Raw genomic sequence first — 26,940 nt, forward strand, 5'->3', positions numbered from 1 at the left:
CCAAAAGCCAAAAAGCCATGAGTATTCATGTTGTCCCAGGGATGTTGGAAGGCACTACATAGCAAAACAATGAAAGCTTGCTCTCAGTAGGGTGGCAAACAAGTCTATTGATGGGGACCTCCAAAGGGTAAAAAGGCTTCCTGCCACAAAAGGAAATAGGGGTCACTCCACTCCTATTAAAGGACGATAGTTTGTATTCATGGAGGAACACATATCTTAAGTCCTTTACTCAATATATGGCTATGTTGTACAATCTACACTTCAAGAAAACAACTCTTATTCAAATAAAACCCTGTTTGTAATATATAAGACCTCTTAGATTGATAATTAAACTTTATTTTCCTTGGGTATAATCTTAAAAACATAATTCTTGAATAAATTTCATGCAATAAAAATAATGTCTAAAATAAAGTTTATGACTTTTTGGATAAAAACATCACAGTTAAGCATCTTATAAAAACAGACATGTATGCACTTCTGCAGATACGGTTAACCAACAGTATTGAAATTCTAAGGCACATTCATAAAACAGTTACAGTTTTATGAGCAAATCTTGTACAGTATTTAATTATGTAGGAGGCACACATCCTAAAACTTGTTACACAAAACAACACAACTATCTGATGACGCTATGGCTACACGTCTCTCTGCATTTAGCGGTAAATCAAGAAGGTAGGGACGTATCTTCTCTCTTACACTGTGATTACTTTGGTCACTCTCTGGATCATCACCTTTGCCCCCCCAAAAGTAAACACGGCATTCTGAAAGAAAATTTATAGTAAGTTTATTGAAACAATGAAATCTTGATATTGTTTTCTATTTCTATACTCACCGGATGTTCATATTACTTTATCTCTCGAAGCTGACTTAATATCAACACTACCTGAAAAAAATAAAAATTTCCCATTTCTTTCCTTCAAGAGTCCATTCTTTTTTTTCCACCAAGGCAGCATTTGGTGATTAACGGCTACAAAATTCAATCTCGAAGTCGCTACTAATATCTTATCCTCTTGACATCAATAGTCAGTGTGTAGGAGGGTGAGCAAGTTTATGAGCATCAGATGAGTACAGAAATAAAGAAAAAACTATTACTTAAATTTCATTTTATTTCTATGAACCCTCCTTAATGTTCAAATACAGTAGCTGACTCACACACTCTGATGGATGTGGGTCATGAAGGAAAGATATTAAACTTGAATTTCTAAAAAAAAAAAAATTTCTGGGTCGACCTGTGACAGCCGGTGAAAAGTCCTTCTTTGTACTTTTTCTGATATAAATCTTCTATACCAAACCATTACAATTATACTGTAATCACCTTAAAACTAATTAAATCCATCCATTAATAAAACTAAAAGAACCCCAACTTTTATAAATATACATCTCCAGCTCTTATTAAGGTAACTTTTAACCCAGAAAAGATATGCATTTGAAGAGAGGATAATATGACAACATAACTCCACAAAACAAACTAGGAAATATTACACTTAATGTTGGCAATTATAGCCAAAACCAGTAATACTTAACAGCCCTCACCAGACAAAGTACTTTAATTTAATTTCAAATGTCATTGTAACTTCCTTTTCCAAAGATTGGATTTGAAGAAGATTGGATTTGAAGAAGATTGGATTTGAAGAAAAAATTGTGGTAAATCTATAGTCTAAAAATTTTTCTTACCTATGAAAGCAAGCAAAAGACATAAGATCCTATGTTCTCCAAGGCCTCCCTTACAAGAGAAAACTTTTATTTCACTACATTGCATTTTGCTAATGATAACATCACAAGACATTATTTTAGCCATGAGATCTTCAATAGTAAGATTTTTAAAATGTTCTAAATCTTAACCTGAGTACAATATGGCACATGGACATAAAATCACCAATAGCTGAATTGGATGGCTTCTTCCTGGAAAGCATTTTAGTCAACTACAGTATAGTTAAGCTCTATAAAATGATCTTCAAGTGAAATTAGTAGTACAGTATACTGTATGCACTGCCAGTGCAAATGCTGTGCTCTTAAAATCATGTTAGCTCTGAATGCTGATGAAGAAGATAATATCATATATGAACAAGTTTTATTCCTAAAAAATGTACAGAGTAATGCAAAATTTTACTATTATCCAACTAGTTTTATTTACTGACCCACATCTTTATTTACACCAATCAAAATTAATATTCTATTGACTTGACACTAGTGCACTGTCTTTGAAATCTAAAATGGACAAATTAGAATGCCTAGAAAAAAAGCCCTTGCCTCTGAGAATACTGTGGACAGTCTCTATGCAGTTCAATGTAGCATGCAAGGGCTTAGAATGCACCACTCTCAAAAGAGGTTGCTCGAGAAGAATGGTATTACAGCAAGATCCTCGGTCACTCTAACCACAGAGGCCATAGATCTGAAAACCACTCTTCTTGAGATCAACAAGGGTCTCCCAGTATTATCCTGGAGTTCTTTCATAAAATATTCAAACTTGTCTTGTACTGAACTAGTTTATCACTTGTTGGATCACGAGGAACTAGGGAAAATGTACTGACCTGGATTCGACCAGTCCTATAACATAGTGCCCACTTTCCACTTTCCATGCCAGAGTACCCAAAGCTGATGAACAAAACAGCTCTCTACCTTAATGTATACGGTTGTCCCTACTAATTCCAAAACTCTAGAAATACGAAGGGGAAAAGATACCACTGAACTGCCAGGATGTTTCATCTTCTTGGTATACACAGGAGAGGAAGGCTATCCCTTCCAATTTGTCCAAGTCAACAGCATTCAGTATACTACATGAAAAGAATCATATTTGGAAAATTATCATTAAACGCAAGATGGATTCTAGCTCTTTCCCTTTTCTAGGAGCTTCAGTACCCATCTCTTACTGTAATTCTATTTCTTGAATCTGACCTTTACTGAACACTTTTAGAAACTTGTCAAAGCTATAGGTTTTAGAACAGCAAGGATTGGAGGACATGGATTCACAAACAGTACTCTCAGCTCAAGCTGTAAACTATCCCATACCTAACTACCAAAATTTTCTTCCTAACCCCTGAGATTAAATAATTGATCTCATTGCTGCATTATTTTCATCTAATTATTGATTTATGACCTTGCATATTAGCAATAGTATAACTGAAAATAAAGAAGATAAAACTTCATTAGTAACCTGGGTATTTGATAATTTTGATTAAACATCTTAGGGAAAAAACTGTTCAATTAGAAGAAAATCATTTACTTCACTAAAGACCGGAAAATGTCATTATTCAGAACAACGGAATGAAAATTGACTTTATTGTATTAGTTGTACCTAACATCTACCATGTGAAACAAAGATATTTGTCACTGACAATATCTTCACTCCCCATTCTACGTTGTATCACAAGGGAATAATTACATCTGTACAAAATTCATAATTTGATTCCAATTTCATCTAATTACGTGTTAAACATTAATGAAAGAGAGAGAATAGATTATAAATTATTTGGATCACCCCGGATATTCATTAAAAATGAAATCCACCAATGATTGCAATGTCAATTTGCATACAATGTAAATCCTTACCTCCTTGACATGAAACTTGACTCAATAGAAAATTCCTTATCTGTATTGTTCCAATTCTAGTATATGGTCTCATATGCATACACGCTAAGATAATGCTTCTTAGGAAATTCCTTTGATAAGCTAGAGATGTCATTTAGTAAGTTCTCAGAATACTATAACCTGTCATCACCTTGTTAATTTTTTCATTTAAATCTAAACAAATCCAAATAAGATAAAAAATACGCCAAAACTGCCATTCTCATTTGTTAATTTTAATTGATATTTTGTCTAATGTAAAGTAAGAGACTCATTTCTGCACAAAAATTACTAGCACCTATATCAACATTAAGAATAAATTTTAGAGGTAGTGGGCAAGCCTGTAAGCAAACAATGACTAACATCTGAACGTAATCCATTACAAATTAGGAATCCTAAGTTATGCCACACTTTAATATAAGAGATAAGTGGTTCCTACTAGTGCCTACTTCGGTGAGTGGATGGGTTCAAGATCAGGCTACCAACTAGGTCTTCAACCGATTCCAATGTAACAAATACTCTTATAGTCTCTTCTGATTGGAAAACAAATAAGCGAGGGTTGTAATGTAGAAGAAATGTAATGGGAAATAGTAAAGTTGTGAACAATGCATGAATTATTTATGTACACCGACTCACAGCGGTCTGCTATTATCTGAACTAAACTTCAAGGGAAAGTATCAACCTTTCTAAAACAAAAACACCAAAAGGAATGAACTACTCTCACCAAAAATACATAGCAATTCTAGAAGAAAGAACACTCAATTCAGCAAGGAGGATACTCCAAATAGCTACTATTAAGTGGCTCATAATGAGTGCCTAGAAAACACCTAGTTGAATTTTTTACTTCAGTTCTCAGATACTTCTCTAAAAAATATGAATGGCATGATATATCATTTAGGTAAACACTTTCAGATGTAAAATCTATAGTAAAATGTGTCTGCTAAGTACTGTATCACATAATGCAAGAGACTGAATAGGGCTGCTATTAACCACCAAATATCACCTTGGGAAATTTTTTGTTTTTTGGGATAACATCAATATTAAGTCAGCTACAAGAGAAAAGCCATACAGTAATAACATCAGGGGAGGTTCATAGAAATAACAATCATTATAAAAACCTTTCAAATTACAGTATTACAATTACCAATACTATTCCATTCATATTACCAACAAACAGTTTGTGCTTGTTAGTTCACAAACTAAGGGGTATTCAATCTTTCCATATGTGGAATAGTCCCATTAAAATGTAAACCAAGGACATAAAACTAGTCAGACGCTAGAAATATTAATATATAGATTTGTGAAAAAAAGGTAAAAACTGCTTACAGCAGACTTACTGACAAGTTTAAGAAAGAATACAGTACAGTAGTTTGAAACATCACAAATTTTTCAAATATTTTTTTTTTTCTAACTATGCAAACCTGAGTGTTATAATAGGCATATGATTTCAGAGAAGCTTGAAACTGCAATTAAAATGTTTAACGAGGGGGTTGTAATTGCTAGCGGGTGGAGGTTAAGCCTTGCCAGCCCGAAAGGCAACTGAGCACTTACTTTGACCTTAAACCTAGGGTAGAGACTGAAAGTGTAACTTAAAGGACTCAGGTTTTTATAGTTAAGAAAAATACTAATCATTTGAAAAATTTGTGATTTGTTCCTAAAAGAATACAAACTATCATTCTTTAATATGAGACTTACCCTTAGGGTGGAGGAAGTTCCTATAACTTACCTGGCTGGTTTACTTTCCCGGGGAATGTCAAGGCTCTTCGGTCCTATACAGGAGGAAAAGTGATGGTTTCTGTCAACCTCCTAACAAGATGATGTAGCAAGTGTTACCTTAGGTCCTTACCAGGTGACTGGCAGATAGTCATGGAAGACCTTATACTTGTTGAAGGATATGTTGTCTGAAAGTATGACCATTTATGAAAAATGGGTTTATAGACAGTATATTTTTGTCTATCCTCTTCCTCATCTGGGAAGATACGGGAAGTACTTCTAAAGAAAACTTGTCTGTTAAGAAAAGTTTCTCGATTATGTGGTTTACCTGCATCTAGCATCCAATCCAGCCCACAATGGTATAACTACTACATCCCAAGGGAGGGGAAGAAAGAGGACAAAAGGCCAGACAATCTTACCTCTCGTCCAAGAGAGTAGTTACAACGGCTGCTCTCTTGGACGAAATTTCTTGTCCCATGAGGGAGCTAGGCTCACTACACAGTCTGTTGAACAAATACTACCAGCCCAAGGGTAAGGTATTCAGGGACCTGTAGGTATACTCCTTTAGGTAGTGAACAGAGAAGGTTGCTTGTTAGACATAGCATATAAGGGTTTGGAATCCAGTGGTCTAAAAAGAGCAAACGGGATTGTGGACTTGAAGGGTTTTTGCAGTAGAGGGATTAGAAGTAATTTCAGAGCATGAGGCTCTAAGAGATGTGAACAACTCTGTTAAGCGCGGCACACCATCAGAACCCTTAACAACCACTAGTACTAATAAGCAAAACTTAGAAGTTAGGCTAGCGAGGACCTCTTAGATTAAACAAGATGCCAAAGATGGAAGATGTTCAATACTATTAAAGCTTGAAAATTTTTTAAAGGCTGAAGAGGCATTATTGTGATTACCCTCAATGTAATCAAAGTTAGTTCTCCTTTGTTTGGAAATTTTAACCTGATCATCATCTATTGGAACATACTTTTCATGAGAGGAACAATAAGAAATTTGCTTTCGTCACAACAATTACCTTAATCAAATTACTGCTCCAACCACACCACACAGAAAGAAATCTCACAATTATTATGTTATCATTTTTACTAGTTAAGATATAAACCTAGTTGTAAAAGCAGGATGCTACAAGCCCAAGGACTCCAAAAGGGAAAATAACCCAGTGAGGAAAGGAAATAAGGAAATAAATAAACTATATGTGAGAAGTCATGAATAAAGAACATAAAATATCTTAAGTTTAGTAACAACATGAAAATAGATGTCTTATATAAACAATGAAGAGAGAATCATGTCAACCTATTCAACATAAAAGCATTCACTTTAAGTTTGAATTTCCGAAGTTCCATTGATTCAACTACCAGATTAGTAAGATTATTCCACAATCTGGTCGTAGCTGGAATAAAACTTGGAATACTGTGTAGTGTTGAGCCTTATGACGGAGAAGACAAGACTTAGAATTAACTGCATACTTAGTACTACATACAGGATGGAACAGTTTGGGAAGATCTGAAAGCAGTGGATGGTCAGAATTATGAAAAATCTTATGAAACATGCTTAAGAGCTAACTGAACGATGCTGCCAAAGATTAATATCAAGATCAAGAATAAGAATACTGACCCAGCATGAGACACAAAGAAAATGCAGATCATGATCGCCCAGATAAAAACTCCCTGGAATAATCTACACAGTAGTTGTTAAAAAACTTAAAAAAAATCCAGAACACATCTCTTGTAATCACTAATAACCTAAACAACACTTTAAAGAACCCATCTGAAGTGAAAAAAACGCTCAGTCGACCCTATAAAAGTTATGATCAACAAAGGGACTGAGAGATGAGTAAATATGGCGCACTGATATTGTCATTATTGCCATTCACTGCTTGATTGTTTCAATAATGCATCAGAAGCCTAAGACTATTGAAAGTTAATACATTTAAAATGGAATTTTTAGTTTTTTGGGGTTACGTCAATTTTCGAGAGGGAAGCAATATGAATATTAGGAGTGGTTCCTGGAAATAAAAAACAAATTTATAACACTCTAATTCTATAAGTATGTAGTACGTAACTTCACCTTTGGTAACTGCAACTGTAAACTCTCTACCACAGGCAACTTCAACAACATGACTGTGGGAAACTGGCTCCATAACTCTGGTAGGTACCCTAGGATTCTGGGACCCTTCATGACCTAACTGACCTGAAGTGTTTTTCCCAGATGTAAACACTTCCCCTGCATCTGAAAAAGAGAGTATTACAATGAGGATGTGTAATTAAAAAGTTTATAAAAAATTTACTCAATTTGCATTTATGAAATTGGTTTGGAAATATGACTAAGGAGTCCCATTAAAGTACTTCATAATAATGTAATAATAACAAAGAATCATAAAAATTTGTTTGGCAAACATGAACAGTCTACTCTACAGCATTCAGGTCTGAATGGGCCTCCTTAGCCATAGTATCATCTTCCAAGTCTGACAAAGAGAATTTACCCTTATGTAAGACCATAATGTGGTAACTTCCTACTTCTGAGAAGGAATTGGTAAACTTTTGCTGATGACCCAGAACACTATGCAATTACAATTTTACATTGCAGTACAAAACCATCTTATAGCTCTCAATTAACTTGTATTCTGATGAATAATTTTATATGGTGCAGATCAAAACTTTGTCATTGGAGATAGTGATCTTATTTTCATGTAATGTATGACCTCTATAAGGTGAAAAATATAATGAATATTCTTCCTTCCCAATATGTAAGGCTTAACAACAGAAAGAGCTAAATCAGTTTATTGCTATTAAAATTTTAACAAATAATAATATTTGATATAAAATTTAAACATAAGTTATATTTTCATGCATCTCTCAAACTTATCGTATAAACTATTTTGATTAAGAATAAAGATAAAAAATAAAAGAATCTTATGCTTATATCTTACCAGTTAGAAAAACAGTATGATCTAAGCCAGCAGCTACTTTACAAATTTTATTATTCGAAAGAGGCCGTGAACATACAGGAACAAATGTTGCTACATCTTCAATTTGCTTAAGGATTTCAAACCCAGCTATATCTGTTTCGTCCACACATAACTTGTTCATTCTGAAAAAAAAAAGGAAAACTAAAAATAAAAGGCATTTTAATAATAAAATAGGTTATTTCTATATTTACCTGATGTTCATATTGCTTCTATTTGGAGGCTCGAATTTATCAACATTTACCCTAAATATAAAATTTTCCCATTTACTTTCCTTCCAATTGGCTCTTGCCTCTAGTAGAGTAATGCAACATATAGTGGTAAATGGCATGAAATAAATCTTTGTATTTTCAGTCTTGTAGTCGAAACTATTTTGTATTCTCTTGACACCATCAGTCAGTTAGAAGGAAGGTGACCATGTATATGAACATCAGGTGAGTATAGAAATAACCAATTTTATTACCAAAGTTCCATTTATTTCTATGAACATCCCCTGACGTTTATACTGCTGAATCCCTTACTGGAAGATTCCTGCACTTCTAATATCACGAACCTTAACCTTCAACTCTTTCAAAAGATCTGGATTCAACTCTTTGTGAACTTCAGTGACCAAGCCTATAATCCGATATGATAGGGCCTTTTTGGTCAGAGGATGAGTATGGACCCTAACACTGCAAAAAAATTATCACACTAACTCTACTACTCTTAGTTTTGCCTAAATAATACTGAAAGACTCTTACTGGACAAAGTAATTTATTTTCTGTCTTCTGATGTAATACCCTCATTCATTTCTAAAGATGGGATGTGAAAAAATTGTGGCAAACCTTCAGTCTGAAAGTTATCCTTTGCTATAAAAAAGATCATTGAGACAAAATCCTCTTATGCTCCTCAAATCCAACCTTAAAAGATATCACTGAGCCTGTTGATGCAATCATCTGATTAAGGAAAGACTCTCATTGCTGCTGTGTCTATCATCATGTCAAATGTCTTTCAACCCCTGCTTGGGTATGAGATTCAACTTCTACCAGTTTACCACAATCTGGCAAAATGAGAGTATACAATCTCAATCCTGATGCAATTACCTCTCTGAAGAAGCCAGGCTCAGCCAATCATGAAAATACAACAACATATTTATCACTCTTGTGTGGGCCCAAGCAGACTCCAAACCCCCTACTCTTGGCATTGGAAAAGGGGAAATGTCAGCATCAGTGTTTGCCTCTCCCTCCCTTCTTCCCAATGCCACCCTTCCAGAAAGGACAGGATTGGGGTGCTTGATGGGTTGACATGTTCAACATATTGGGGTACTCGTAAAGGCTGTGCACACACAGGCTCTTTTTGGGAAGAGGTTGCAACTGATGCCAATCAGAGTCTTGGAACTGGCACAGGGCACTTCTAAGATTCCAATCCGGTGGTCTTGGCCCCACCAGAAGGTCTGGCTGGTGGCACCTTCAAAGGGCCTCTAAGATTCCACTGCTGCCTGCACATGACTCATAGGAAGAACAGATGTGGGTCACCGTACCGACGAGTTCCTCAATAAAAACGCAACTTCCAAGGTAACTTGTTTAGAGAAATAGGAGACCACAGTGCCTCATGTCTTCAAAACCCAGTAAGCCCATTGGTTTGCTGCCTGGTGAGTCAGGAAAGTCACAGCCTTCCCACCAGACAGAACTACTCTTGTATGTCTCCAAAAACTCCATGTTGATAAACTCGTTGCCTTTGGGAAATATGTCACAGCTCATAACCACTGGTGAAGCCAGGAAACAGGTGGAGAAAGGCCAAGGCTAAAACCTTCATCAACGCCAACTTAGAGGCCAATAAGGATGTGCCTTCTGCATTGAGCCTCTTCAGCAAGTGCTCATATTGATGGGTCAACCTGCAGAGGACTGACACAGCATTCTCTGGCGGGTAGAACTTACACTGCCTGGAAAGTGGAAGGGACAGGATTTTACTTGATCGACTGGACTTGTGCAAGTTCTCAGCTTCACAGATGTGATCACCAATTCAATTCGGGGCCCAATCAACAAGATCCGACCTTAGTAACTCCGAAGAGGGCCTCGAGCCTTGAGGAGCACTGAAGTAACAATCGATGACTGAATTTCTCCCCAATGGAGGTGACAAATTTGCCTCCCCCTGGCCATTGTATTCACATATGAGGGCAAGGAACTTCATAAATGAACTCTCTGACTTGAGGTAGTCTGCCTCCGAAGGCACCGGACTGCGGTCTGGTGTCCCCGGGACATCTCAACCTCGAGTACCCTTGTGCCTCATCTGGGACGAAGGTGTGACAGGACGCTCTGGAGATTCTGCTCTCATCCACTTTACCAAATGGACAGAACCTGGTGGGTAGTTAGGGGCTGACGAAAGCCTGGGAAGGCCAACAGCAATTCCTGGCACGAATCCTAGCAGAGATGGTCAAAGAACCAGGTACCTCTCTCTGCAAATTGGGGCGTGGGAACAGCTGTAGCCCAGTGTTCGATGGCATGTGGAAAAAGTCGCTCCTGATATTCCAATGCATGCAAGTGCATCATGACAGCCTTGAATTGTGGCATCCTCTCAACCATGTCAGGTGACAACTCGCTGGAAGACGGAGGAGCAAGTGTCTAAAGTCCTGGAAAGAGGGGAGATGAAGGTCACTGAAGCTCTTACATTAACTCGGGAACAGACAGTGTAAGAGGCTGTACACTTCTTTCCCGGCTGGCTACTAGAGTATCCGGGGCCACCAGGGTACCCGGGCCTACTGGGTTGGTTGGGGCTAAACGGGATACCGGGGCAATTGGTTCCCAGGGGCCATATCCCCGTGCACCAGCCCCCTCAGAATCAGGACCTACTCTAGTGTTGTCTATCCCTCTTTCAAGAGATATGGTATCTCAAGGAGCCCTATCCTTGTGACTACAACAAGCCTTCCTCGACTTCTTCATTTTAAAAGCATCAAAATCAGAGTCGGAGGATGAGAAAGAACAACACATGCTTCTTCCTTTTCCTGGATCTCGTTCCAGGCTCTGCAAGCAGAGATCAAGGTCTCAGCAACCAACGATGACGCTCTGGAGGGACAGGGTTGGAATCCCAAGGGATGCTCTAATAGGAGCCACAACACTGGAACACAATGACATTAAGGGAAGGCACAATCACAGGGATACTAGACCCCGAAATGAACACATACGGAGGCCCAACCACTGACATAAAGGAAATAGGTAATACCGGCACCATATTTGCTGCCACGGGAGTTACTTTACAGGGCTTCACTTTCCTTTGGTGGGGGGCACCGGAGTCATTGACACTGGGAGCACCACCACGCCTTTCACCACTGGCATCACTGAGATCTCTTTTGACACTTACCCAGGGGGAACCGGAGGGGAGAAGTAGCCTTAGCTACAACCTCCCTCAACAAAGTCATGGAGGGCCTACCTGAAAGACATAGGGAAGCCCCTACAAGATGCATAGAGTGAGTGTGGAGCTACATCTGGTTTACTCATATACGAACATCTTGCTAAACATCCATAATTCAAGTCAACAATATGCATTCACTTCCTGCAATAAAAAGAATAAAATATTTTGGTAAGGAGCTGACAGTACAGTGCATGTGTACTCATCAGCAGCCAGATCAAAAGTTAAGCTCTCTGGATGGATAACTGCTTGTTATCTAAGATTTAACCAGCATCTCCAGCTGGCCCTGAATCAATCACCCCAATTAAAAGACGAGGGTTTGTATCCTGCATAGGAACAACTAATCTTCACCCTGAACTATTGTTAAGTTTCCTTTTACACTTGGAACGGTACTTTTCACTTAGGTGGTAAACATAGAAACACTTTTCAATATCGGGAACAGAAAGGCCTCCTCACACTGATTGTTTAAATCAAAATACTGTTCCCAACATGAACATGAGACACAAAGAGAATGCAGATCATGATCACCCAGAGACAAATCCAAACTATGCAGTAGTTGCTGATAAATCCACAGGAAGACATATCTAAATAAGGGATTTTGACGTAGGAAAAATCTATTTCTGGGCGAGAGACCCGTGCCGCCCAGTGAAATGTTCCTTTTACATCATTTCTAAGGTAAAAACTCCTTTTTCATAGCAGTTTTTACCTTAGAAATGATGTAAAAGGAGCATTTCACTGGGCGGCACGGGTCGGAGCCCAGAAAAGTAGAATTACTGAAATTCCAAAACTCAGGAGGAGGGGCCAGTTTGTTGTACTGCTGAATCACAATGACTAAAAGGTCAGAGGCTAGCGCACCACAGATTCGTTTCTCGCCATTTATCACTTGATCTTGCACTATTTTACTAGAGGCAAAAGCCAGTTGGAAGGAAAGAAAATGGAATTTTTTAAAAATTTTAGGGATAAATGTCAATAAATCTCAGTTTTCAAATAGAAGCAAAATGAACATCAGGAGAGGTTCATAAAAATAAAAAGTACACAATAAGAAATAATCTTCACATCCAAACCTGATATAAAATTGGAAGACTGTAATACATTTAATATAGTAGCCTACAACTAAAACCAATAATGTTTTGATCATTTGAAATTTATCATAAAATTTTCGTATTCTGAAAATCATCTTCATAAAACCTGAATGGGCTTCTTAATGAAGATAATGACAAAAGTTGTTAATTTTTCCATGTAAACCTATACACAATCCTACCTGTTTGACCCAGATGCTAAAAGAATCCCTGAGGAAGTTGTTAACAAGGAACAATCTTCACCCGCAGCAACATCCACTACCTGATACAGCATGTCATCAACATTTGCAAGTTTAGGCCATAATTGCATCATTCTTGACCCAATTCCTAAACGGCCTGAAAATAGTGGATACGTATTTAACTAAATAGAAAGTAAAAGATTCTTCATTACAAAAGGTTTGGACAATCTTACAAATGCTCTAGCCTTATGAATTAACCCTTTTACCCCCAAAGGACGTACTGGTACGTTTCACAAAAGCCATCCCTTTACCCCCATGGATGTACCGGTACGTCCTTGCAAAAAAATGCTATAAAAATGTTTTTTTTTTCATATTTTTGATAATTTTTTGAGAAAATTCAGGCATTTTCCAAGAGAATGAGACCAACCTGACCACTCTATGACAAAAATTAAGGCTGTTAGAGCAATTTAAAAAAAATATACTGCAAAATGTGCTGGGAAAAAAATAACCCCCTGGGGGTTAAGGGTTGGAAATTTCCAAATAGCATGGGGGTAAAAGGGTTAATCACTTTCCTTTATTATCCATATGACACATATTCATATACTGTATGTACATTCAAAATGTGTTTTTCAAAAAAATACACTCATCGTCACTTAAAAATAAAAATAAACCATCCTGAGTGTGCTCTACTCACCATTGTCACCACATCCCCAGGTGTATACTTGATGATCAGCTGAGAGAGCAATAACATGAGCAGTACCACAGGCTATTTGTTTAATTGAAACCCCAAGTAATGATTCAACAATTTTCAGTTGTGAAACATCATTCGTACTTCCATGACCTAAACTGCCCGAGGCTCCACTACCACTAGTCATGAGAATACCTCTATCTGTAAGACATTAGTAATATTCAAGATACAAATTACTTAGATGAAATTAAATATTTTCCATTTATAAAAATATATCATAAAAAGCATGAAAAATTATCTTCAGTTCTAATTTGTTAAATTCAAGCTAATTGGTATAAAAACTTGATAACTAATCAAAGATACACACTATTAATTACATTGTGTCTACAGTACTTACCTGTAATGCATGCAATAAATCCCTCACCACAAGCTACTTGAACAATGACGACAGATGAGGGTGATTTGAGTATTGTTGGGATTAACAACACTTCATCATTGTCTGCAAAATGAAACAAATTTCAATAATAAAACTTTATACTGCTATACTCACCTGATATTCTCATTGCTTCTATTTGGAAGTTAGATTTATCAACATTTACCCCTTTAATAAAAAAGAAAAATACCATTTTCTATCCTTCAAATGGGCTCAGACCTTTAGTAAAGTAATCAGACATTTTGGAATTAATGGCAAGTAGTGAATCTGTGGTGAGGTGGTCCCTCTGTCTTTTCAGTCATTGTGTTGCAATGGTCAAGCTAACTGCCAGTCTCTTTGTCTTTTCAGCCTTGAAGTCAAAACTATTTTGTATCCTCTTGAAACGACCAGTCAGTGGGGAGGAGAGTGGGCATGTATATGAACATCAGGTGAGTATAGAAATAACCATTTTCATTAAAAAAAATCAATCTATTTCTATGAACCCGTCATGTTCATATTGCTGATTCGCACAGTAAAGGAGTTAGAATGTCAGTGAAGGAAAGAGATGGGAAAAATAGTTCTAATCATGTATCAAATTTATCGGTTTCTAGACGCCCATGTCAAGATAATTGGTAACGGAACTCTCACAAAATGTGTGTGTAATACGTTAGTCCAGATTGTTTTAAAAGAATTCGAGAAATACTGAACCCAGATATTTTTTTCATTTAATCTAAATTCTATTTATATGTACACAGTAAATCCAAAACTTAGTACTTAAGCTTATAGATCGTATAAAACAAAAATTAAAATTCTAAACTAACTGGGCTCAAGATATTACTAAGTTACATTGCCAGCTGCCACTATAGGGCCTAGAGCCTGGCAATCTAAAATGACTGTTGCAATACAAAGATTGAAAAAACTGACACCGGTACACCACAGATTCAGTTTTTGCCACTTACCACAAGGTTTCACATTACAGTACTTTATAGAGACGGTTGGAAGGAAAGAACAAATTTAAAGTTTCTTAATTGGTGGGGGGGGGTAAATTTCAATAAATCTAAGCTTATAAAGAGAAGCAATATAAACATCAGTGAGGTTCATATAGTTGAGGAGCAAACCTTATTTCTTTATATAAATGTTATTTTTATAATAAAATAAATTTTTTAATATACTTACCCGGTGATTATATAAGCTGCAACTCTGTTGCTCGACAGAAAACTCTACGTTAAAAATCCGCCAGCGATCGCTATGCAGGTAGGGGGTGTACTTCAACAGCGCCATCTGTCGTGCAGGTACTCAGTACTCAATGTAAACAAAGAACTCAATTTTCTCCTCGGTCCACTGCGTCTCTATTGGGGAGGAAGGGAGGGTCCTTTAATATATAATCACCGGGTAAGTATATTCAAAAATTTATTTTATTATAAAAATAACATTTTTCAATATTTAACTTAGCCGGTGATTATATAAGCTGATTCACACCCAGGGGGGTGGGTAGAGACCAGCAATAAATGTTTACATTATTATGAGCTAAGGATTTTTTATTTCATTTTAGCAGTTATCAAAATAACAAACTTAAAATAAATAAGTACCTGGTAAGGAAGTCGACTTGAACAATTACTCTGCCTTTTTAAGTACGTCTTCCTTACGGAGCCTCGCGATCCTCTTAGGATGCTGAGCGACCCCTAGGAGCTGAAGTATCAAGGGTTGCAACCCATACAACAGGACCTCATCAAAACCTCTAATCTAGGCGCTTCTCAAGAAATGACTTTGACCACCCGCCAAATCAAGTAGGATGCGAAAGGCTTCTTAGCCTTCCGGACAACCCAAAAATAATAATAAAACATTTCAAGAGAAAGATTAAAAAGGTTATGGAATTAGGGAATTGTAGTGGTTGAGCCCTCACCCACTACTGCACTCGTTGCTACGAATGGTCCCAGAGTGTAGCAGTTCTCGTAAAGAGACTGGACATTCTTAAGATAAAAAGACGCGAATACTGACTTGCTTTTCCAATAGGTTGCGTCGATTATACTTTGCAGAGATCTATTTTGTTTAAAGGCCACGGAAGTTGCGACAGCTCTAACTTCGTGTGTCCTTACCTTCAGCAAAGCTTGGTCTTCCTCATTCAGATGGGAATGAGCTTCTCGTATTAACAGTCTGATAAAATAGGATAAAGCATTCTTTGACATAGGCAAAGATGGTTTCTTAACTGAACACCATAAAGCTTCAGACTGGCCTCGTAAAGGTTTAGTTCGTTTTAAATAGAACTTAAGAGCTCTTACAGGGTATAAGACTCTTTCTAGTTCATTTCCAACCATACGATAAGTTTGGAATATCGAACTATATTGGCCAAGGCCGAGAAGGCAGCTCGTTTTTGGCTAGAAAACAAAGTTGTAGAACATGTAGCCGTTTCGGATGAGAATCCGATGTTCTTGCTGAAGGCATGAATCTCACTGACTCTTTTAGCTGTGGCTAAGCATACCAGGAAAAGAGTCTTTAAGGTGAGATCTTTCAGGGAGGCCGATTGTAGCGGTTCGAACCTGTCTGACATAAGGAATCTTAGTACCACGTCTAAATTCCAACCAGGTGTAACCAAACGACGCTCCTTCGTGGTCTCAAAAGACTTAAGGAGGTCCTGTAGATCTTTATTGTTGGAAAGATCTAAGCCTCTGTGACGGAAGACTGATGCCAACATGCTTCTGTAACCCTTGATAGTGGGAGCTGAAAGAGATCGTTCTTTCCTCAGATATAAGAGGAAGTCAGCTATTTGAGTTACAGAGGTACTGGTCGAGGATACGGATACTGACTTGCACCAGTTTCGGAAGATTTCCCACTTCGATTGGTAGACTCTAAGGGTGGATGTTCTCCTTGCTCTAGCAATCGCTCTGGCTGCCTCCTTCGAAAAGCCTCTAGCTCTCGAGAGTCTTTCGATAGTCTGAAGGCAGTCAGACGAAGAGCGTGGAGGCCTTGGTGTACCTTCTTTACGTGTGGCTGACGTAGAAGATCCACCCTTAGGGGAAGTGTTCTGGGAACGTCTACTAGCCATCGAAGTACCTCGGTGAACCATTCTCTCGTGGGCCAGAGGGAAGCAACTAGCGTCAACCTTGTCCCTTCGTGAGAGGCGAACTTCTGCAGTACCTTGTTGACAATCTTGAACGGAGGGAATGCATATAGATCTAGATGTGACCAATCTAGGAGAAAGGCATCTATATGAACTGCTGCTGGGTCCGGGATTGGTGAGCAAAATATTGGGAGCCTCTTGGTCATCGAGGTTGCGAAGAGATCTATGGTTGGCTGGCCCCAGGTGGCCCAAAGTCTCTTGCATACATCCTTGTGGAGGGTCCATTCTGTTGGAATTATTTGTCCCTTCCGACTGAGACAATCTGCCATGACATTCAAGTTGCCTTGGATGAACCTCGTTACTAGTGATATGTCTAGACCTTTTGACCAGGTGAGGAGGTCCCTTGCGATCTCGTACAACGTCAGAGAGTAGGTCCCTCCTTGCTTGGAGATGTACGCCAAAGCCGTGGTGTTGTCCGAGTTCACCTCCACCACTTTGCCTTGAAGGAGAGACCTGAAGCTTTTCCAGGCCAGACGTACTGCCAGTAGCTCCTTGCAGTTGAAATGCATTGTCCTTTGACTCGAGTTCCATATTCCCGAGCATTCCCGACCGTCTAATGTCGCACCCCAGCCTACGTCCGAAGCGTCCGAGAAGAGAACGTGGTTGGGAGTCTGAACAGTCAGGGGAAGACCCTCTCTTAGGTTGATATAGTCCTTTCACCAAGTCAGACAAGACTTTATCTTTTCGGAAACCGGGATCGAGACCGCTTCTAGCGTCTTGTCCTTTTTCCAGTGAAAAGCTAGATGGTATAGAAGAGGACGGAGGTGTAGTCTTCCTAGTGACACAAATTGATCCACGGATGACAGCGTCCCTACCAGACTCATCCACAGCCTGACTGAGCAGCGTTCCTTCTTCAGCATCTTCTGGATGGATAGCAGGGCTGGGGGCTGATCGTCTTGTTCAGCAACATCCTCATCAGAGGGTTCCTCATCCGAAACTGATGAGGAAACGGCAACGGAGTGGGCAACGTCTGACTCGCTGAATCCGGTCGCACTGGTGGATGCGTGACGGAGCCGGACGCAATATCATGGAACTGCTGCACAGTCTGTGAACTGTCAACAACCATGGGTGCGCGAGGAAGCACAGCGTCAACCCGAAACTGTCTAGACCGTCTGGGTTGTGCAGTCAACACCCTACCGGGTTGCTGAGGTTGACGCACTGCGTCACAACAAGTCACCTCTGCTGGTTGTTGAACATCCTGAACGTCAACAACCACCTCCGAGCGTCGCTTAACGTCAACGTGCGGCTGGCAACCCACACTGGGTCGCATCGGTGGAGGAACCACCTCAACTGGCAGACGCGAGTAGGTTACCTCAGCGTCAACAGGGCGCACAACCGACCGGTTGGAAGGTTGTTGGCCAGAAGGTTCTTCTCCGCATTTAAGTCCTCTATCAAGGACGCAAGCTTGGACTGCATGTCTTGCAGCAAAGCCCATTTAGGGTCTACGGGAGCAGGTGTGGCAACAGACGGGGTTAGCGACTGAGGCGGAACCGTTTACCATCCCTGAAAGCCTTGTTATGCGTGACATAATAGTACAGCAAAACTTCAAAGGCTCGACAACAGCTGAGAAGTTGACCTGTAAACAACTTGGAGCGTCTCCTGGCTAGGCGCCAGGGAGAGTCTACCAGAATTGAGAAGTCTATCTGGGCAGAGGCATGAACTCCCAAGCCGAGAACTTCTCTCGTGTCATATCAGACTCTCGCTCTATAAACCAGTTTAAAAGAAGGGAAAGCAAAGGCTGTATCCCCCAAACTCCTCCTGGTGAAAAACCAGTCGCCTAGCCAACGTAACGCTCTCTAGGAGAGCGAGAGAGCACTAGCTTAAAAACAACGGCTTCGAAGTAGCTAGGCCTAGTGTAAGTTCTGACGTTTAGGCGAACGAGGAGCAGCAGTTACAAGATCCGGACGAAGATCCTTAAAAAAAATCATCATGATTTAATTAAAGTCCATAGGAGGCTAAGCAGCTTAAGGCTCCTCTCCATCTGACAGAGTCCTCAAGGGAATATCAGTAGGAGGGAGAACAGCAACTTCCTCATCTACAGGAACCTTGTCCGATAAAAGCTGAGTCTCTCACTGGTGCCTTAGTAGCGGACCAGAATGCAACGTCATGTAACTGCTTGACAGTCTGTGAACTGTCAACAACTGAACTGTCAACCACAACAGGTGCGTGAGGACGTACAGCGTCCACTGGAGACTGCTTTGACTGCCTAGACTGAGCAGTCAAAACAACTCTAGAATGCGGAGGTTGACGCACAGCGTCAAAACAAGTCAACTCCGATTGTTAGTGAACGTCTAGAACGTCAACAGGAGCATCAGCCAGTGGCCTAACGTCCAAATGCGGCTGAAAAACCACACGGGACCGCATCGAGTGTGGTTCTAAACAACCTGACTGACGTGACTAAGCTACGCCAACGTCAACAGTAAGCACAAAGGAACGTTAGGTTGGCTGAAAGCCAGGATATCGATGAGATAAACGGCTAGACTCAACGGACTAATCGGCAGAATAGTCTTCCATAAGGGAGGCAAGCATATACTGCATGTTTGCCATACAACCCCTTAAGGATCAACGGAAATGGTTGTGGTAATAGACGAGGGTAACGTCTGTGACCGCAACACTTTGCCTACAAAAAGAGACTTCCGGAGTCTGTGTTATGCTTTTGTTAGGCGGCGAGCAGTTATCCGATGACTGCATAGGGTCAGAGCTGTCCTAATGGCTGTAACCAGGACGCTGGACCTGTCCTGAAAGGACTGACTTTCGCTTAAGGGCTTCGAAACCTTGTAACAGGTTTCTTATGCGAAAAGCCTTCGGATGGCGAGGAGAAACAACGTCTCTCTCGTCTTATGGTAGGGGAGATCTTGGTAAGAAACACCCGATACCATAGAGGGAAAAACGTCTGTTCGTTGGTCAAGGCCTCTCGAACCCATAAGTCTTTTGACATTACTTCTCCCCTGGGCTTGGGAGCTTGCAAGAGGTCCCGGACTAGGTGAACGACAGGCACGAACAGACGAACCCTCGGACGCAACACTGTAACACTTTGCGCCTCGGACGCAACACTGTAACACTTTGCGCATATCACTTTATCACTTCGATTTTCTGTTTTGCACTTATTTCTACCTGAAACACGCAATTCTACCCTTCATTAAAAGGTAGTAATTGCGAAATTAGTCGTATAATGCAAGCTCATAATACCAGCAAAAAACAGAAAACATATTTTAAGATAAAAAGAAAAATCAGTGGCTGGGAAAGAGACTAAACACTAGTTCATATAACTACGTTTTCAATCTCACACCGCACATAGCCTGGGGACGAGAATAAAAACCTAAAAAACGTTTTATCCTTCCTCCCCGTACAGAGACTAGGGACGAGAGTAACACGAGAACAACGTTACCCGCTTGAACGGAACGTTTTCTCTCCTCTCTCTCCCTCCGTCTCTATCTCTCTCTCTCTTTCTCTCTTGATTTCGTACCTAAGAGAAGAGCCCAATTATATATCGTCAAAAAAACATGTTATTTGACTAAAGGAAAAAACTGAAAGGTTTTTCAAATAAAAAGTTCCTTTAAATTAGAATTTAAAACATTTAAGCTAAGAAAGAAAGAACAAAACGTCAGAATCGATTTACTCTTACTGCAAAGTGAAACCGTGATACACTCTCTCTCTATCGTAACGATAGAGCGCATGTTGAACGTCCTGAACGTCAACAACTGCGTAGCATAAAAAACTAAACGTTAGTTCATCTCTGAAAACAGTACGAAGACTATCAAAGAAATTCTTTCATAAAATATTACATTTAAAAAGTTTTACATCCTTTAAAAGCTAATTACGATATAAAGGGCTCAACGTTGATTAACTTCGGTTTCCAAGTTAGGACCGCCTACTCTCAGGAAAGGTCTATATAAACAAAGCATTAAAATTTATTTTATATGTTTATAAAAAATGGAATGTTAATCGAAGAGGCCTAATAAAGGCGGAGAGATATAAAATATATAGAGGAAAATCTATAACGTGATAAGATAATTACTAAAAGCCTAAACACACTTCCGTCTAAGGGAAGGGTCGGCCATTTAAAAGTGAAAGAAAGTCCATACTCTCTTTGTCACCATAATTAAATCTATCCAAAACGAGTTCAAGTTTTGAGATGAAGATAAAACACCTGCATAGCGAAAGCTCAAAACTAGAATAGTGTACTTCACCAATAGTTGTGAAAACAAATCCTGTTAGCAACAGCGAATTAGTAGGTCTTGCCGGTAGCCCGACAGAGAAAATTGAGTTCTTTGTTTACATTGAGTACTGAGTACCTGCCCGACAGATGGCGCTGTTGAAGTACACCCCCTACCTGCATAGCGACCGCTGGCGGATTTTTAACGTAGAGTTTTCTGTCGAGCAACAGAGTTGCAGCTTATATAATCACCGGCTAAGTTAAATATTGAAAAACTTAAAATACTAGAAGGATTAAATACTGTTCGCTTGAAAGGAAATCACAAAAAGATGAACATAGATAGATAAAATGAATATAGTGCTTCATATATATAAAATCTAGCTAACATCTAAATGCATTTTATATATTGTAATACATACTGTACATTACACATTGTAAACTAGGTACAAGCTAAATCATCCTAGCTAGTTGATAAGGATATGACTACAGTAACACATAGTCTATTACAGCAGACTTCTCACTATAGATAACTGCTATTGTCCCAGATTTCAGTATCATACATAGCCTCATAAGCTGTAACAACACGAGAAAGCACTGTCTTTTGAAACTATTTTGTGCATTATTATATATATCCATACATCATGTAATCTTGCAAATCATACGACCCTAAAATAGTACCCAATACTGTACATTATCTATTCATAGAACTGCATATCATGTAAGCTTCACTATTGCTAAATCAGACTAGGTTTGACTTGGCAAACAACCAGTAATTTTTGTTACTTAACTTCCATTCTCCACCAGCTTTTACCACCCCCCACACCCCCCAAAAAAGGATTTTGACGAAGGAAAAATCTATTTCTGGGGAGAGACCTGTGGCGCCTGGTGAAAAGAGTCCTTCTTATATATCTTTTCTGATAAAACCTTCCAATTATACCAGAGAAAGATAAAAGCATGGAATGCTGAGGTTACTACCCTCGCGCGAGCACCTTTTGGGTGTCGTGTATAAAGCAAAGGCGCGTGAAAACCACTATTCACAGGTTGTCTTCCATTTAGTTAATTCCTTCGTCAAAGGGATGGGCCGATACAAAGGCCCTAGCCAACCACCAGCGTCACACCACCACGCCACGACGCGAGCGCCATCTGAACAACATCCTTCTTTTTGGACTGATAGAATAGTGTGTAAAGTCTTTTCACCGGCCGCCACAGGTCGACCCAGAAAACATATATTGTACAGCTGTTTGCAGAAGAGAAAACACTTTGAAATGGTGCAAAACTTCTGATAAAAAAGCATGACAAATAGACAATAGAAACTGACGTTCTCTTTTTCACAACTCAATATTCACTATTCTAGTAGTTAACATTATTGTCTATAAGGTTGTAGTAAAATGCATATCATTTTCGTGTTAATTGTTCAAAGTTACTTTTTAACTGAATTTTTCATTTATTTTGGGTGAACTTTAACCAAGAAAAAGATGATTCTCTTTTATTAACAGTTTTTTCCTATTCTGGCCTTATTCTAACACTAAACAAAATATGCGCAGTTATCTTTACTGAACAACATTTATGATTTCTTTACATATTGAACAAAATCTAAAAATGTTATTTTGATAATAAAATAAATTTTTGAATATACTTACCCGGTGATTATATAGCTGCAACTCTGTTGCCCGACAGACAACTCTACGGTAAAAACTCGCCAGCGATCGCTACACAGGTTGCGGGTGTGCCCAACAGCGCCATCTGTCGTCCAGATACCCAGTACTCAATGTAAACAAAGACTCAATTTTCTCCTCGTCCCACTGCGTCTCTATTGGGGAGGAAGGGAGGGTCCTTTAATTTATAATCACCGGGTAAGTATATTCAAAAATTTATTTTATTATCAAAATAACATTTTTCAATATTTAACTTAGCCGGTGATTATATAGCTGATTCACACCCAGGGGGGTGGGTAGAGACCAGCAATATATGTTTACACTTTTATGAGCTAAGAGTTTTTATTTCATTTTAGAAGTTATCAAAATAACAAAAACAAAATAAATAGGTACCTGGTAAGGAAGTCGACTTGAACAATTACTCTGCCTTTTAAGTACGTCTTCCTTACGGAGCCTCGCGATCCTCTTAGGATGCTGATCGACCCCTAGGATCTGAAGTATCAAGGGTTGCAACCCATACAACAGGACCTCATCAAAACCCCTAATCTAGGCGCTCTCAAGAAATGACTTTGACCACCCGCCAAATCAACCAGGATGCGAAAGGCTTCTTAGCTTTCCGGACAACCCAAAAAACAACAATAAAAACATTTCAAGAGAAAGATTAAAAGGGTATGGAATTAGGGAATTGTAGTGGTTGAGCCCTCACCCACTACTGCACTCGCTGCTACGAATGGTCCCAGTGTGTAGCAGTTCTTGTAAAGAGACTGGACATCTTTCAAGTAAAATGACGCGAACACTGACTTGCTTCTCCAATAGGTTGCGTCCATTATACTTTGCAGACATATATTTTGCTTAAAGGCCACGGAAGTTGTTACAGCTCTAACTTCGTGCGTCTTCACCTTAAGCAAAGTTCGGTCTTCCTCACTCAGATGTGAATGAGCTTCTCGTATTAACAATCTGATAAAGTCTGACCAAGCATTCTTTGACAAAGGCAAGGATGGTTTCTTAACTGAACACCATAAAGCTTCAGATTGGCCTTGTAAAGGTTTAGTACGCTTTAAATAGAACTTAAGAGCTCTAACAGGGCATAAGACTCTTTCTAGTTCATTGCCTACGATCTCCGATAAGCTGGGGATATCGAAAGATTTAGGCCAAGGCTGAGAAGGCAGCTCATTTTTGGCTAGAAAACCAAGTTGTAGCGAATAAGTGGCTTTTTCTGACGAAAATCCTATGTTCTTGCTGAAGGCATGAATCTCACTGACTCTTTTAGCAGAGGCTAAGCATACCAGGAAAAGAGTCTTAAGAGTGAGATCTTTCAGGGAGGCTGATTGTAACGGCTCCAACCTATCTGACATGAAGAATCTTAGTACCACGTCTAAATTCCATCCAGGGGTAGCCAAACGACGCTCCTTGGTGGTCTCAAAAGACTTAAGGAGGTCTTGCAGATCTTTATGTTTGGAAAGATCTAAGCCTCTATGCCGGAAGACCGATGCCAACATGCTTCTGTAGCCCTTGATAGTGGGAGCTGAAAGGGATCGTCCTTTTCTCAGGTATAAGAGAAAAACAGCTATTTGAGCTACAGAGGTACTGGACGAGGATACAGAAACTGACTTGCACCAGTCTCGGAAGACTTCCCACTTCGATTGGTAGACTCTAATGGAAGAAGCTCTCCTTGCTCTAGCAATCGCACTGGCTGCTTCCTTCGAAAAGCCTCTAGCTCTCGAGAGTCTTTCGATAGTCTGAAGGCAGTCAGACGAAGAGCGTGGAGGCTTTGGAGTACCTTCTTTACGTGTGGCTGACGTAGAAGGTCTACCCTTAGAGGAAGACTACTGGGAACGTCTACTAACCATCGAAGTATCTCGGTGAACCACTCTCTCGCGGGCCAGAGGGAAGCAACTAACGTCAACCTTGTCCCTTCGTGAGAGGCGAACTTCTGCAGTACCTTGTTGACAATCTTGAACGGTGGGAATGCGTAGAGATCCAGATGTGACCAATCTAGGAGGAAAGCATCTATATGTATTGCTGCTGGGTCCGGGACTGGAGAGCAATAGATTGGAAGCCTCTTGGTCAGCGAGGTTGCAAAGAGATCTATGGATGGTTTTACCCCAAGTGGCCCAAAGTCTCTTGCACACATCCTTGTGGAGGGTCCATTCGGTTGGAATTACTTGCCCTTTCCGACTGAGACAATCTGCTATGACGTTCAAGTCGCCTTGGATGAACCTCGTTACTAGGGAGATGTCTTGACCTTTTGACCAGATGAGCAGGTCCCTTGCGATCTCGTACAACGTCAGTGAGTGGGTACCTCCTTGTTTGGAGATGTACGCCAAGGCCGTGGTGTTGTCCGAGTTAACTTCCACCACTTTGCCTCGAAGGAGAGACTTGAAGCTTTTCAAGGCCAGATGTACTGCCAACAGCTCCTTGCAGTTGATATGCATGCTCCTCTGACTCGAGTTCCACAGTCCTGAGCATTCCCGACCGTCTAGTGTCGCGCCCCAGCCCACGTCCGATGCGTCCGAGAAGAGAACGTGGTTGGGAGTCTGAACAGCCAGGGGAAGACCCTCTCTTAGGTTGATATTGTCCTTCCACCAAGTCAGACAAGACTTTATCTTTTCGGAAACCGGGATCGAGACCGCTTCTAGCGTCTTGTCCTTTTTCCAGTGAAAAGCTAGATGGTATTGAAGAGGACGGAGGTGTAGTCTTCCTAGTGACACAAATTGTTCCACGGATGACAGCGTCCCTACCAGACTCATCCACAGCCTGACTGAGCAGCGTTCCTTCTTCAGCATCTTCTGGATGGATAGCAGGGCTTGATCTATTCTGGGGGCTGATCGTCTTGTTGTTCAGCAACGTCCTCATCAGAGGGTTCCTCATCCGAAAACTGATGAGGAAACGGCAACGGAGTGGGCAACGTCTGGCTCGCTGAGTCCGGTCGCACTGGTGGATGCGTGACGGAGCCGGACGCAACATCATGGAACTGCTGCACAGTCTGTGAACTGTCAACAACCATGGGTGCGCGAGGAAGCACAGCGTCAACCTGAGACTGTCTAGACCGTCTGGGTTGTGCAGTCAACACCCTACCGGGTTGCTGAGGTTGACGCACTGCGTCAAAACAAGTCACCTCTGCTGGTTGTTGAACGTCCTGAACGTCAACAACCACCTCCGAGCGTCGCTTAACGTCAACGTGCGGCTGGCAACCCACACTGGGTCGCATCGGTGGAGGAACCACCTCAACTGGCTGACGCGAGTAGGTTACCTCAGCGTCAACAGGGCGCACAACCGACCGGTTGGAAGGTTGTTGGCCAGAAGGTTCGGTAGCAACCTTCTCCGCATTAAAGTCCTCTATCAAGGACGCAAGCTTGGATTGCATGTCTTGCAGCAAAGCCCATTTAGGGTCTACGGGAGCAGGTGTGGCAACAGACGGGGTTAGCGACTGAGGCGGTACCGCTTACCATCCCTGAAAGCCTTGTTATGCATGACATAATTGTACAGCAAAACTTCAAAGGCTCGAAAACAGCTGTGAAGTTGACCTGTAAACAACTTGGAGCGTCTCCTGGCCAGGCGCCAGGGAGAGTCTACCAGAATTGAGAAGTCTATCTGGGCAGAGGCATGAACTCCCAAGCCGAGAACTTCTCTCGTGTCATATCAGACTCTCGCTCTATAAACCAGTTTAAAAGAAGGGAAAGCAAAGGCTGTATCCCCCAAACTCCTCCTGGTGAAAAACCAGTCGCCTAGCCAACGTAAAGCTCTCTAGGAGAGCGAGAGAGCACTAGCTTAAAAACAACGGCTTCGAAGTAGCTAGGCCTAGTGTAAGCTCTGACGTTTAGGCGAACGAGGAGCAGCAGTTACAAAAAGATCCGGACAAAGATCCTTAAAAAAATCATCATGATTTAATTAAAGTCCATAGGAGGCTAAGCAGCTTTAGGTTCCTCTCCATCTGACAGAGTCCTCAAGGGAATATCAGTAGGAGGGGGAACAGCAACTTCCTCATCTACAGGAACCTTGTCCGATAAAAGCTGAGTC

At 40.3% G+C, this 26,940-nt stretch overlaps 1 protein-coding gene across 2 annotated transcripts in view; it reads right to left on the minus strand.

The window, feature by feature from the left end:
• Positions 1-315: 315 nt before the first annotated feature.
• LOC137619575 (serine/threonine-protein kinase Nek8-like) overlaps positions 316-26,940 on the minus strand; it is a 135,975-nt gene continuing 109,350 nt past the window's right edge. For both annotated transcript variants that reach the window (XM_068349721.1, XM_068349720.1), the window contains exons 9-14: positions 13,977-14,078; positions 13,586-13,780; positions 12,895-13,048; positions 8,214-8,374; positions 7,352-7,513; positions 316-761 (exon numbers count right to left, since the gene is read on the minus strand). In XM_068349721.1, the coding sequence (XP_068205822.1) occupies positions 589-761; positions 7,352-7,513; positions 8,214-8,374; positions 12,895-13,048; positions 13,586-13,780; positions 13,977-14,078 (947 nt within the window). In that variant the 3' untranslated portion in view covers positions 316-588. The remainder of the gene's footprint in view (positions 762-7,351; positions 7,514-8,213; positions 8,375-12,894; positions 13,049-13,585; positions 13,781-13,976; positions 14,079-26,940) is intronic.

Source organism: Palaemon carinicauda, chromosome 26, assembly GCF_036898095.1.
Source record: "Palaemon carinicauda isolate YSFRI2023 chromosome 26, ASM3689809v2, whole genome shotgun sequence".
Classification (NCBI taxonomy): domain Eukaryota; kingdom Metazoa; phylum Arthropoda; class Malacostraca; order Decapoda; family Palaemonidae; genus Palaemon; species Palaemon carinicauda.